General features: G+C 41.2%; 2 protein-coding genes across 6 annotated transcripts in view; one reads left to right on the top strand and one right to left on the bottom strand.

Annotated features, from left to right (window-relative positions):
- Ctps2 (CTP synthase 2) overlaps positions 1 to 12,571 on the bottom strand; it is a 117,475-nt gene that overhangs the window by 48,591 nt on the left and 56,313 nt on the right. The window lies entirely within an intron of this gene.
- On the top strand, positions 9,176 to 11,678 carry S100g (S100 calcium binding protein G). 2 transcript variants are annotated; one of them, XM_028762002.1, is made up of 3 exons: positions 9,176 to 9,274; positions 9,565 to 9,708; positions 11,461 to 11,678. In XM_028762002.1, the coding sequence occupies exons 2-3, from the start codon at positions 9,574 to 9,576 to the stop codon at positions 11,563 to 11,565; spliced, it is 240 nt and encodes a 79-aa protein (XP_028617835.1). In that variant the 5' UTR covers positions 9,176 to 9,274; positions 9,565 to 9,573; the 3' UTR covers positions 11,566 to 11,678. The 2 variants fall into 2 exon arrangements, with proteins under 2 accessions (XP_028617835.1, XP_028617827.1); XM_028761994.1 differs by having other exon boundaries at positions 11,458 to 11,678.

Genomic DNA, 12,571 nt, shown 5'->3' with positions numbered 1-12,571 from the left:
TCCAGACAGTGGAAATGAACTGAAGGAAGAAACTGAATGAGTGAATGAATGAATGAATGAATGAACCCCCCCCAAAAAAAAACATTTCAGATCTGTCTTCTGAGTCACACCACTAAAACTCAGAACGAAGATGCTTATAAAATCTGCTCTCGCTGACCTGGTAATTGCTTTTCCTCAGTTCTGTTTACAATGATTCAGTGTTTTATTTCATGGGGTTTTGGGGGGTGGTTTGACGTTTATAGGTTTGGGGGGGTTGTTTTTTTTAGAAAAGGTCTCACTGTAAAGTTCTGGCTGTCCTGAAACTCACTATGTGAACAAGATGGATTCAGCTCACAGTGATCAGTGTACCTGTGCCTCCTAAATACTGGTATTAAAGGCCTGCTTGACCACGCCCAGTCATGTTGGGTTTTATTTGTTTAAGTTGTTAGATCAGAGTGCAGTCGAGTAAGTCAACCTATTCTAATAGAATTGCTCAGGTTTCTCATAGAAGATCCCTTATGCCCACCCCTCCACACAGAATATCACATATGGCTCTAAAGGAATCTTTGGTAACTGGAATTTCTTAAAGGAAGAATTTCTAAGAAAATATCTGATCTTATCAGTACCTCCAGAAAAAGTTTGGAGCCATCTGAACCCTGGGATCCAAGCGAGCTCCAAGAGTCACTGAGGGGAAGGACTGGAGGTGGATTATACCTCTAATTGGAAGGAGTGCTTGATTCTGAATTGTCCTAACTCTTAGCATTTCTCCCTCTCTTCTTTGGCTGATTAATGAAGGCTAGATTAAGTGTTATTCAAAGAAAGTGAGAAAGGGCAGCCTCCAGTTTAGGAAGCCAAACTGCTTCTAAGTTGCTCAGCCCTTTGTAGGGCCCCTTCTAGGAAAAGGCAGGTAAGTTCACAAGCGCTGTCACAGACTCCTAAAACGTTCTATACATATTCAGATCCTCAGTTTCCATTTAAATTCCATTCGAGTTCCAATACAAGTGATAAAGTCACCTGGTTTCTTGTCAGAGGTGCACTATGATTCTTCAGGCAATTCACCCTAATTTATTATATTGGGTCCAGCTACCTAAAGTCTTTGAAGGTAAACTGCTTCAGTTTCCAGTGACTATGGTAATTAAGGAATATACTGTTATGAACTATTGAGAATAGAGTAAAATTAACCAATTAAGAACAAAATGGGACAGTAGAGAGATAGCTCAGAAATTAAGAGAGCATGGTTGCTCTTGCACAGGATTCGGATTCTGTTCCCAGCACCCACATGGCAGCTCACAGACATCCTTGTCACCAGTTCCAGGAGATCTGATGGCTTCTTCTGACTATCACATACAGCTGTGAAGGAATCTTTGACAACTGGAATTTCTTTTTCTTTTTTTTTTTTTTTTTTTTTTAAAGATTTATTTATTATATATGAATACACTGTAGCTGTCTTCAGACACACCAGAAGAGGGCATCAGATTCCATTACAGATGGTTGTGAGCCACCATGTGGTTGCTGGGATTTGAACTCAGGACCTCTGGAAGTGCAGTCAGTGCTCTTAACCACTGAGCCATCTCTCCAGCCCGACAACTGGAATTTCTTAATGGAAGAATTTCTAAGAAAATATCTGATCGCATCAGTACTTCCAGAAACTGTTTGGAGCCATCTGAACCCTGGGATCCAAGCATGCATGTGGTGCATATATACACGCAAAACAATCAGACACATAAAATATAAATAGATAATTTCTTTTTAAAAAAAGGGTCCGGTGCAGTGGCACACAATCTTTTTTAAAAAGAAAAGAAAAAGAGAATTTTAAAAGGGGGGAGAGGAAGCCTACATAATAAGGCTATCTCTAAATTTAAAAAAAAAAAAAGAAGAAAGAAGAGGAAAAGTTTAAAGACAGATTGGATGGATGGATGGATGGATGGATGGATGGATGGATGGATGGATAAAGAGGATAGATAGAACTTAACTAGCTTACCTTTGTGTTCATCATTAGGTATGAAATTTGTAAATACATCCAGACTCAAAAAACTCATTTCCAAAACTGAAGTGTAAGGGTAAGGATGGAGAGGAAGCAAAGACACTGGCCACCTAAGGCTATTAAGTATTCCTCCCACACCAAAGGAAATTTGAAAATTCTTAACAGAGCAATGTGATAACAATGATTTTGAAACCTGAAGCTAGAGGCCAGGAGAAGGAGGGAATAGAGTTGAGGGTGTCAAAGAAAGGGCTGAAGATTGCTGACTTTTTCATTACATGCAGCAGAGCGGTCATACATAAAATCAATTAATTAACTAGTTAATTAAAAATAAAAACAAAAATGTGCTAGCTAGAAGAGAATGGGAGGGAGAAACATGGGGAGGGTCTAGTGGTGGTTAGCGGGATTTGGGTTAGATATGATCAAGATGCATTATATATATGTGTGTGTGTGTGTGTGTGTGTGTGTATGTATGTTTGAAACTGTCAAAGAATACTTTTCCTTTTTTGCTTTTTGTTGGTTGGTTTGGTTTGGTTTGGTTGGGGGGTTGTTTTGGAGGTGGGTTGGGTTGGGTTGGGTTGGGTTGGGTTGGGTTGGGTTGGATTTAGTTTGGTTTTTTCAAGACAGGGTTTCTCTGTGTACCCATGGATGTCCTAGAACTCAGTCTGTAGACCTGGCTAGCCTCAAACTCAGAGATTTGCCTGCCTCTGCCTTCTGAGTGGCAAAAAAGCATGTGTTACCATTGCTGGCCCACAGAACAAACTTTAAAAACCACTCTAAAGAAACACTGGCTAACAGAGGGGTGAGTGGATAAGAAAGATGTTGAAGATGAAAAAGCAAGGGAAACAAGTGTCAAGTCTAAATGACACCAAGAGCAGCAGGGAAAGAAGCAAAGTACAAAGAGGGGCTACAAGGAGTCACTGGGAAGGAAGGATCAGGAGTGACCTCTCTGGGCCTGGTTCGCATGGCCTCATCCAGAGACAGACAGAATGACATCAGCTGGGAGCAAGCATGCAAGAGCCACTGTAGAAGCAGAAGGCTGGGGAAGTGAGAACAGAGAAAACAGTGACTTAGTCCTCAGACAACACGACAAGTTCTAAAGATGGTAGCTGAGGGTCTAAGATGTAGTTCAGTTGATAAAGCACTTGCCTAGCGTGCAGGATTTGCTGGGTTTGAGCCTCAGCGACACACAAAATAGGATATGACTGTACTACACAGCAAGTTCAAAACCCGCCTGAGCTACATGGGACCTGTCTCAAAAGAAAAAAGATAAAATGGTGAGAGAGGGGGTTGAGGGAGGTAGATAGCTAGTGATGGCCTCTCCAGTTATACAAGCAACCTAATTAGGTAACAAACAGAACCAAAAAGCCTAAGAGAGGAGAGGAACATGGTTTAAAAGCATGCTAATTTCATCACGGTCAAGTGGTTAGTAAACCTCAAGTGCCTTTATATTTATCCCCAATGTTTCCAAAATATTACAGTTTTTGCATCTGAAAGGAAAAGGCTTCTTCCTTTGCAAAAACCACTGCTATAGAACACTATTGGCTATGATCTGATCCCCACATTCTGTCCTTTCCTGTAACACAGCCATACAGGCTACAAAAAAATAAAAAAGATCAATAAATTATAAAGCTTTTGGAAATGTAAAAGCACTGCACAAGGATAACTAGCACTAATTAACCTTGACTAAGATATTCTGCGACCTTGATAAAAGTGTAATGAGTTCAAGTCCTTCAGTGTCCCAGGGTACCTGAAACCAAGAGTATGGAAGTCTGAGTCTCTTATCAATGATGAAATCCCTTAATGGTAGTGTTTATGGGGCGTACCTAACTACATCCTGGGAACTGGTTCCTTGTCTGAATATTTCACTTGGAAAAAACAGGAACATTCTACTCCCAGAAGACCTTTCTCACCTGCCTCCTCCTCCTCTTCTTCATGTAAAAAATTACATTCATTTACAGTGTGGTTTTGTATGGGGTTGATTTGTGTCACGGCATGTGTGTAGAGGTCAGAGATCAACTTTCGGGAGTTGGTTCTCTCCTTCCACCTTGTACCTACCAGTGACAGATCAGGCTTGGCAGCAAGCACCTTTATCTTGCTCAGCCATTTCATCGGCCCTTCTTTTTTGTTATTGTTTTCCTTTTTCCAGGACTAGTACTGAAATGTAGAGCATCACACACAATAGGCAAACACTCTACCTCTGAGCTACATCCCCAGCCCTATTTCTAGTGATTTCCCCAGACTTTCTTGTGTGTTCCTCAAGTGTTCTTTAAAAGATTCCCTGATCTGTTCTTACCCTACTGTCCACTGCGTTTTGGTTTTTTTCTTTTTTGGGGGGGGCAGTCTCCTCTTTTTAAGCCTTACTATGATTTGGATTATCAGTCATGTTGAAGACGTGCATGTAAATAGGAACCAGCTTTACATCAGTAGTGTGTTACCTAACAGCCTTGCTACGTGCTACAGCAGCCTCTGTCGCTGCAAATCCAAGTGGAACCCTCCCTAATGGCCCTCAGGTCTCATATCATGCATGAGCCCTAGCTAGCTGGACTCTCCTGATGGATTCAAACCTGTACTCTCTACCTAAGCTACTCCAAGTCCAGGCTCCTCCACTCCTCATTCCCCCACCATACTGCATACACAGATCACTTCTTCATTACATGTCCAAAGAGGCCATCTCCCTACCTCACCACAAACTCGCACGATTTGGGAGCATCCTCCAATTGCCCTATAATCAATACATACTCCTCACCAAATAAATTACCTATATATTGTTAATTCATTTCCCATACCTCTCCAAAGTTGTCCACATTCTAGTTCTTGGAACCTAAGAACCTGTGATCTTTGGTGACCTAAGAATTTACAAATGTGATTATGTTAAAGTCCCTGAGGATGTGGGGGTGGGCCTTTCTTGCTGTGTCATGACATAAGCCAGAGAGGAGAGGCAGGTTGAACGCCTCTTTTCTAAGGAATTCACCCTGCCACAGATGTTTATTCTGGGTTCTGAGTGTGAACCCACATAATCATGTAAGACCCTGACAGAGAAGGAAGGACGGAATCACAGGTGAGAAAATAGACATTACAGATAGACCAGAAGATGTTAAGCTTCTGGCTTTCAGGATGGAGGGCATATCCATGAACAAGCAGCCTCTAGAAGGTAAAAAAAAAAAAAAATAAGCTGTCTCTCCTGTAACTTCAGAAGGAACACAGCTTGTCGATCAACTTTAAACTTCTGACCTACAAGCCCAAAAGGGAGTAAGTTTGTGAGGTTCGCTGGTACTTCGTAAGAACTTATTAAAGGAGCAACAGGAATCCAGTACTGTCCTGTTTGTACATCTATAGACCAAAGGGAACACTATCTATTTCATAGTGCTGTTACAATGATTTCAGGAGGCTGTAGAAGTTGAGTGCCCATAGCTTAAAAAGAAAGCAAAACAAAAGCCCTCAGTAAGCACTGGCTCTTATGTGGAGGCCTCTGGGAACTCAGAACCGGAAGACTAGCACAGGCAAGAGATGCACACCCCAGGCAACGTGGAAAAGAAAATAGAAGTAGAAATAAAAGCTGGAAGAAAAAAAAGAAAAAAAAAAGGAACTCTGATAGGCCAGGGAGGGCTGGCACCAGGTAAAAGCCAAGTAAGGGAGACAAGTATGCTGCCAATTTTAGGAACAACTAAAATTATCCTTTTAAATAACTTCCTTAGAAAAGATGAGTTCAGGGTCTTTTAAATCTCAAAGTCAAAGATAACAATACTATATAGCATTTCACACCCTTTTGTTTTGTGGGGACTTGGTCATCAGTAATACTAACACAATTAGTAATACAAAAAAAAAACATTTTAAAGACAAGGTCTCATGTAGTCCAGGTTAGCCTCAAACTTCTTATATGTAGCAGAGGAAGACCTTAAACTTTGAATTCACCTTCCTCCACCTCCCAAGTGCTAGGACTACAGGTGTGCACCACCATGTCTAGCTTATGGGGTGCTGGGGATAGAACCCAGGGTTTCATGCACGTCAAGCAAGCACTCTACCAACTGAACTACATACCAAGCAAAAAGGAACTTTTTCCTTCGTGCATTCCATGCTATTGATTTTGAACAGAAAACATGGCCACAGAAGCCATAGATGCCCAGAGCACTTGGTCTTCTTGAGGGAGTAAAAAAAAAAAAATGAAGTCTGTCCAAAGATCAAGCCTCTCCGTTTTTCCATTACCAGTCTTGTACCTGTCATTCTTTCCCATTCTGTCATTTCAAAACACACTCTTTTGAACACACCCTGCATTTATGGCATGTTTCCATACCCTGTGAGTTAATGTTTCATGGGACTATTAGTGGATCTCGTGGTTCTAACTGCCGGGTTACCCTCGTGCCTTTGAGTGCAAAGATAAAGAGAACAATAAACTGTGGCAGATAACCACTAGAGAAGACAAACATGCAAGAGAATGAGGAGAACCACAGGGTGTTTTTCAAATTCCGTTGGTGCTTGCTACAAGCCTGAGTTCTGAATGGTGGCACTGGGCCACTTTAAGCAGAGATCTTCTCTTGAAATGAGCGATGTGGGGCCTAAAGGACTGCTGGCCTGTACTGTTTTAACACTGATCCTTATAGAATGGATATATTACGCATTTTTATACTTCTACACATCATATATGGCACGATATGGTTTAAGAATGTTATATAAGATATATCATATAATCTACTTATATTTGGATTAGATACAGAGATTAAAATCATGTTTCAGCATAGGCACAAAGAAATATGAAACCAGTGAAATTCCACAACTTATTCTCAAATGACTGATGAGGAGGAAAAGTATTGGCCCAGATAAAGGGAAAGCCAATGTGGAAATGTTACCAGGTAAAAGCTCTAATCAAAAGGTGTCCTTCCGCATTATTCTTGCCACTTCGCTTTAGATGTAAAGCAAAACAAAAAACCTTAAAGATGTTGCAGTAAGGCCACCCATCAGGACGACTAAGATTCGAGGATCAGGAAGGAGTCCAAAGGTAACCTGAAGAACATTCTGACTTGGGCTAAACAAAGAGATTTCGTCTGAAAAACCAACAGCAACCAAAAAGAAAAAAAGATGTTGGAAGAAAAACTATGATTAGTCACAAAAACTCACTTCCTCCCAGGAGACTAGAACTTACATATAAAATAAGCAGAAAAAAAACCAACCAAAACATTGGAAAAATTTCTAAAACCCTTTTTAAAACATTGCCCAAATCAGAGTACTATTGTGTAAAATCATCAACTAAAAATAATGCCTCTTAGACATGGTAGCACACACCTGTAATCCCAGCACTGCTGAGGTAGAGGCAAGGGGATCAGAAATTCAAGGTCATTCTTGGCCAGAGTGGGCCATATGAGAGACCCGGTCTATAAAAATAAACAAATAAATATAGAGTTTAGAGATAAAATTCAGTGTGTAAGAGCACTTCCTTGTATATATGCACAAAGGTCTGAGTTTGGATACCAACACTCATGTAATAGGTGAGGACTGGCTGTGTGGGTGCCTGTAATGCCAGCACCATGAGAGAAGGGAGCAGATAGGAGGTTTACTGGGCTTGCTGGCCACCAACCTAGCTCAGGTTCCATGAGAGACCCTATCTCAAGGGAATAAGGTAGAAGACTGATAGTGCAGGACACCTGACATCCTATAGACTTGCACACACATGTATACACATGTATATACCACACACACACACACTCACGCACACACACACACAACAGACAGACCTACCTGCCTACTGACAGACTGACCTACAGTGCCAGTAACTCCAAGGAGTAGCCTAATACATAAATGTGTACTAGAGTCAGATAAATTACAATAAAACAGCCAAAATCTATGGAAAAATAAATGCTCAGGATTGACCAGAATCGTGTATGCAACACCACAGCATTTCATATTTGTTCTCTAATGTAAATAAGGTCCTAAAATTTTAAAAATGAAAAACATCTGGGCAAAATATATCCCAATATTCCAACCCTGAATTTGTAGGTAATATACTATAGGTCAGAGAAAATTCTAAGTGTCCATGCGTTTAAAAGCCATTGATGGACAGCTAAAGTCAATCTGAAACCCCTACCTGTGAGTTGTAATCAGCACTAGAGTAATGTCCCCTAGAAATGCCCTACTTATTTCATAGACAGAAGTCTTTCCAGAAAAAAAAATCAATTCCATTTCTAATTTCAAATTCTGGCTATTCCAAAAGTTCTGGAATAGTTCTAATTGCTTAAGTACAAGTCCAGTGTTTTCACGAGTTTTAGAATGATTTAACAAAATACATTTTGTTATAAACAGGAGAAATACAGCTGGGCATGGTGGCACAAACTGTTCGTTCCAACACACGGGAGGCAGAAGGAAGCAGATCTCTATGACTTCAAGGCTACCTTGTTCTATATAGCAAGTCCCAGGCCAGACAGGAGTAAGAAGAAGGGAAGGAGGAAGAGTGGGAGGGAAGGAGGGAGGGAAGAGAGAGAAAAGGAAGAAGGAATGTAAGTATAATGAGAAATAAAAAGAACAATAATCAAAAAAGAGAAAAAATGGTGTGTTACTCAGAAATCACTTTACAAAATGAGAAATTTTTCTCTATCTTCCCACTTCTTAAACCTGCTTCTGAAGCAACCATTCCCCTCATTCACTCAATGTAGTAAATGCTAAAAAGCCTAGCATGCACAACACGTCAGTATAACTTCCAGAGCCATTCTCTATTTTTTTAATATATAATTTTTATTTTATGTACATTGGTGTTTTGCCTGCATGTGTGTCTGTGTGAGGGTGTCAGAAGCCCTGGAACTGGAGTTATGGACAGGTGTGAGCCGCATGTGGGTGCTGGGTCCTCTGGAAGAGAGTACCTCTTAACTGCTGACCCAGATCTCCAGCACCCCCCCCCATTTTGTTTTATTAAAAGCCATATAGTACTGTTCCTCTGTGACAGATTTTTTTCCTGAGTAGAAAAATGTTTTTCAAGCCTAAATCTACTATTCCATTGCGTTTAGGAATGTGGGCTGTGCGCAAGTTCAAAATTCTATACTGGAGGGAAAATACTCTAAAGAAGAAGAAAATCCAGGTTTTACCCTTGGGACTCTGAACCATTAAGCAATTGTTGAAGTAGCTCTCTATTGAAGCTTGACCTTAATTGCGAGTCTTAAGCTTGGTTTCAGAAACCATTAATCATTACCCTTAAATAGTAAACAAAGGGGAATTTCATAATCAGGGTGGTGTGTCTGTAAAGGACTATAAAAGAGCGCCTCCTCGGCTATTCATCCGCTCTCACCTGTTCCTGTCTGACTTCCAGCGGTTGCACTGACTGGCAAGCAGGTCAGTGTGATCCTAACATGCCTCTCTAGCTTGTCGGGACTGGGGGTGGAACTTAGGGCTTCCAACAGCTATGTTCCCTAACCCCTAACCTGACTGCTTTTAAAATATACTAGAAGCCACTAATGCTGTTCCCACCTGTCTCTTCTCCTCTCCCCTTTCCTTATGTTCCCCCTTGTCTTTGCCAAGGGGGCAGTGGGGAGGGGGGGGCAGAGAAACCCTGTTGGCAAAGCTTGGTATAAAAGCTCCACTTCAGCTTTTTTGGTAAATCTTATTTTCTTCCCAAATTACAGGACGGCAAAATGAGCGCTAAGAAGTCTCCTGAAGAAATGAAGAGCATTTTTCAAAAATATGCAACCAAAGAAGGCGATCCGAACCAGCTATCCAAGGAGGAGCTGAAGCTGCTGATTCAGGCAGAGTTCCCCAATCTCCTGAAGGTGAGTGCACACCTGGGCAGCCAGTGGCAACAGCCTCTCTGGTGGTGGGAGAGAAGCCTTAGATGAGGGCTGAGGGCTGCCTCTGAAACTCCTGCGGGGGGGACAAGGCCACAGAGAATCCAGGGTCTAACAAAGACTAAACAGGCACTCTATCACTGAGCTACAGCCACAATCCACAGAACTTTTGTGGTTTGTGCACACACACACACACAGGTGAAAATATAACATTATAGTCTAGTGCTTCCTAATTCTCTTTAATTTAATTTAATTTTTACTTATTTACTTTACATCCTGATCACTGCCCCCCTCCCAGTCACCCCCTCCCACAATCCTTCCCACAGCCCCCCTTCCCTTCTCCTCTGAGTGGGTGAGGGCCCTTTGGGTATTCCCTCACCCTGGCACATCAAGTCTCTCCAGGGCTAGGTGTAACCTCTCTCACTGAGGTCACACAAGGCAGCCCAGCTAGAAGAACATAGCCCATGTACAGGTAACAGCTTTTGGGAAAGCCCCTCCTTCAGCAAGCTGCATATCTGCTATATATGTACAGGAAAGCATTTCCTAATTTTCTTACAATTCAAAATAACATTATGTGTGTGTTACTGGAACTTAAACCCAAGACCTCAGATATATATGTGGATATCTGCTGCATAGTAAAGTATATATACTTAACACTACTGAAGTATCTGCCTAAAAATGGTTAGATGAGGTTTGGAAAATTTTGGTTCCCAGCAGGTACATGGTTGCTGACACTATCTGGAACTCTAATTTCAGGAGATCCAATGCCCTCTTCTGGCTGCTATGGCCCCAGACACACATGACACATCTTCATATATACATACAAAACACACATACTCATACATTATTCTTTAAATTTTTAAAAATAAATAAATCTTTTAAAAACTGGTTACATGATCAACTGTTAGAATTTTATTGTTTTTGAAACAGGGTCTATGTAGTGCAGTCTGGCCTAAAACTCACTGTGCAGTCCAAGCTAACCTCAAACTCAAGGCAATTCCTCTGCTTCAGGCCTTCTAAGTAGTCGGGATTACAGGTTTGAGCTACCAGGTTCAGAGTTTGAAAAACATTTTTAAAGATAAAGAAATTTAGATCTCATAAAAATAAATCAAAATATAGATTATAACTATTAAATGATAATAAATGTGCTATGTAGTGTGCAAACTTTATAAAGAACCAGGGGATGGAGAGATGGCTCAGTGGTTAAGAGTACAAGATGTGCTTTCCAAAAGATCTGGATTCAGATCCTAGCACTCACGTCAGGTAACTCACAACCACCTGTAGCGCCAGAGGATGTGATGCCATTTAATGGCCTCTGAGCACAACTGCACTCACATGTACATGCCACACACAGGCACACACATATACACATAAGAAAGTTTTTACAAATACTTTGTAAAGTATTGTGGTACACACATCTAATCTCGGAGCTCTGGAATCAGTAGCAGGGGGATCTCTGTTCAAGACTAGTGATCATAGAGAATTTCAGGCCAGCCAGGGCTACATAAGGAGACTCGTCTCAAAGATAAATAAAAAAGAAAGACAGAATCCCAAAAGCACGGTTCCAGCCGAAGCTGGTTTCACCACACCTATCATCAGATTGTCAGTGGCACGTGACTGAAAAGGAGGCTGCTTTCTTGGAAGGAAAATTCAGTGCCTCTAATTTCAGAGATGTGCTGCAGTATCCTATCTAAATTTTCTTCCTTCCCCTATCCCATTCTTTTTGTCTAAAAGCAGGATTCAAGTACTCTAGACAATCTCTTTAAAGACCTGGATAAGAACGGCGATGGAGAAGTTAGTTACGAAGAATTTGAAGCTTTCTTCAAAAAGATATCACAATGAAGGAGCCAGGAAGAAGGAGCTCTGACACCACCTACTGATTGAACCCTATCCAATCCTGAAGGTCTAGCTGTGAGATCAAGATACTGTTAATAAAGCAAATTCTGAGACATGTCTCTCTTGTCTAGTACTGACTCTTGATTACTTGGATTTCAGAGGAACCTTAGCCTGATGCGCCAACTTGATTTTTCTAAGTTTTTTTTGTTTTACATTTATTTATTTATGTGGTGTGTGTTTATTGCACACATGTACTATGAGCAACCACATGCACCAGCAGCTCATAGTACATGTGTGGAGGTCAGAAGACAACATGAAGAGAAGGCTCTCTCTCTCCTACCATGTGGGAGTGGGGGTCAAATTCTGGTTGTCAGCCTTGGTGCAAAGTACCTTACCTTTTCCTTCCTGAGCCATCTTTCTGGCTGATTCATCTACTTTCAAGATTAAAAAGACAAGTCATCAGACCCTAATTAAACTCAGTAGGTCATACACACCAAAATATGGCATGAGATTAGAAGGGGGCTTATTGGAAAGAGGATAAATCTCATTGGGAGAAGGAAAAGGGAATCATCACATACATGCATAAAGCCATCAAAGAATGTTTTTTATTTTAAAAGTAAAATATTTTTTTGCCAGGTATGGTGGCTCATGCTTGTATTCTCAGCATTTGATAGGTGGAGGCAGAAAGATTGAGTTCAAGGTCAGACTCAGTTCCATAGAGTTTAAGGCTACCCTGGGCTACATAATACTGTCTCTCATACACACACACACACACACACACACACACACACACACACACACACACACTATAACTCATGCCACCCACATATATCTCATTTTAAAAAGTCCTTTTGTAAGGGGCTGGAGAGATCACTCAGAGCTACTTACTGCTTTTACAGAGGTCCCAGGTTCAGTTCCACCCACCCTCATAGCTGTTTATTTCTGTGTGTAATTCCAGTTTCAGGGGATCTGATGCCTATTATGGCCTCCACAGGTATGGCACAAAAGTGCA

The sequence above is a fragment of the Grammomys surdaster genome, unplaced genomic scaffold (assembly GCF_004785775.1).
Source record: "Grammomys surdaster isolate TR1022 unplaced genomic scaffold, NIH_TR_1.0 131, whole genome shotgun sequence".
NCBI lineage: Eukaryota > Metazoa > Chordata > Mammalia > Rodentia > Muridae > Grammomys > Grammomys surdaster.
This window is presented reverse-complemented; position numbering and strand designations above follow the sequence as displayed.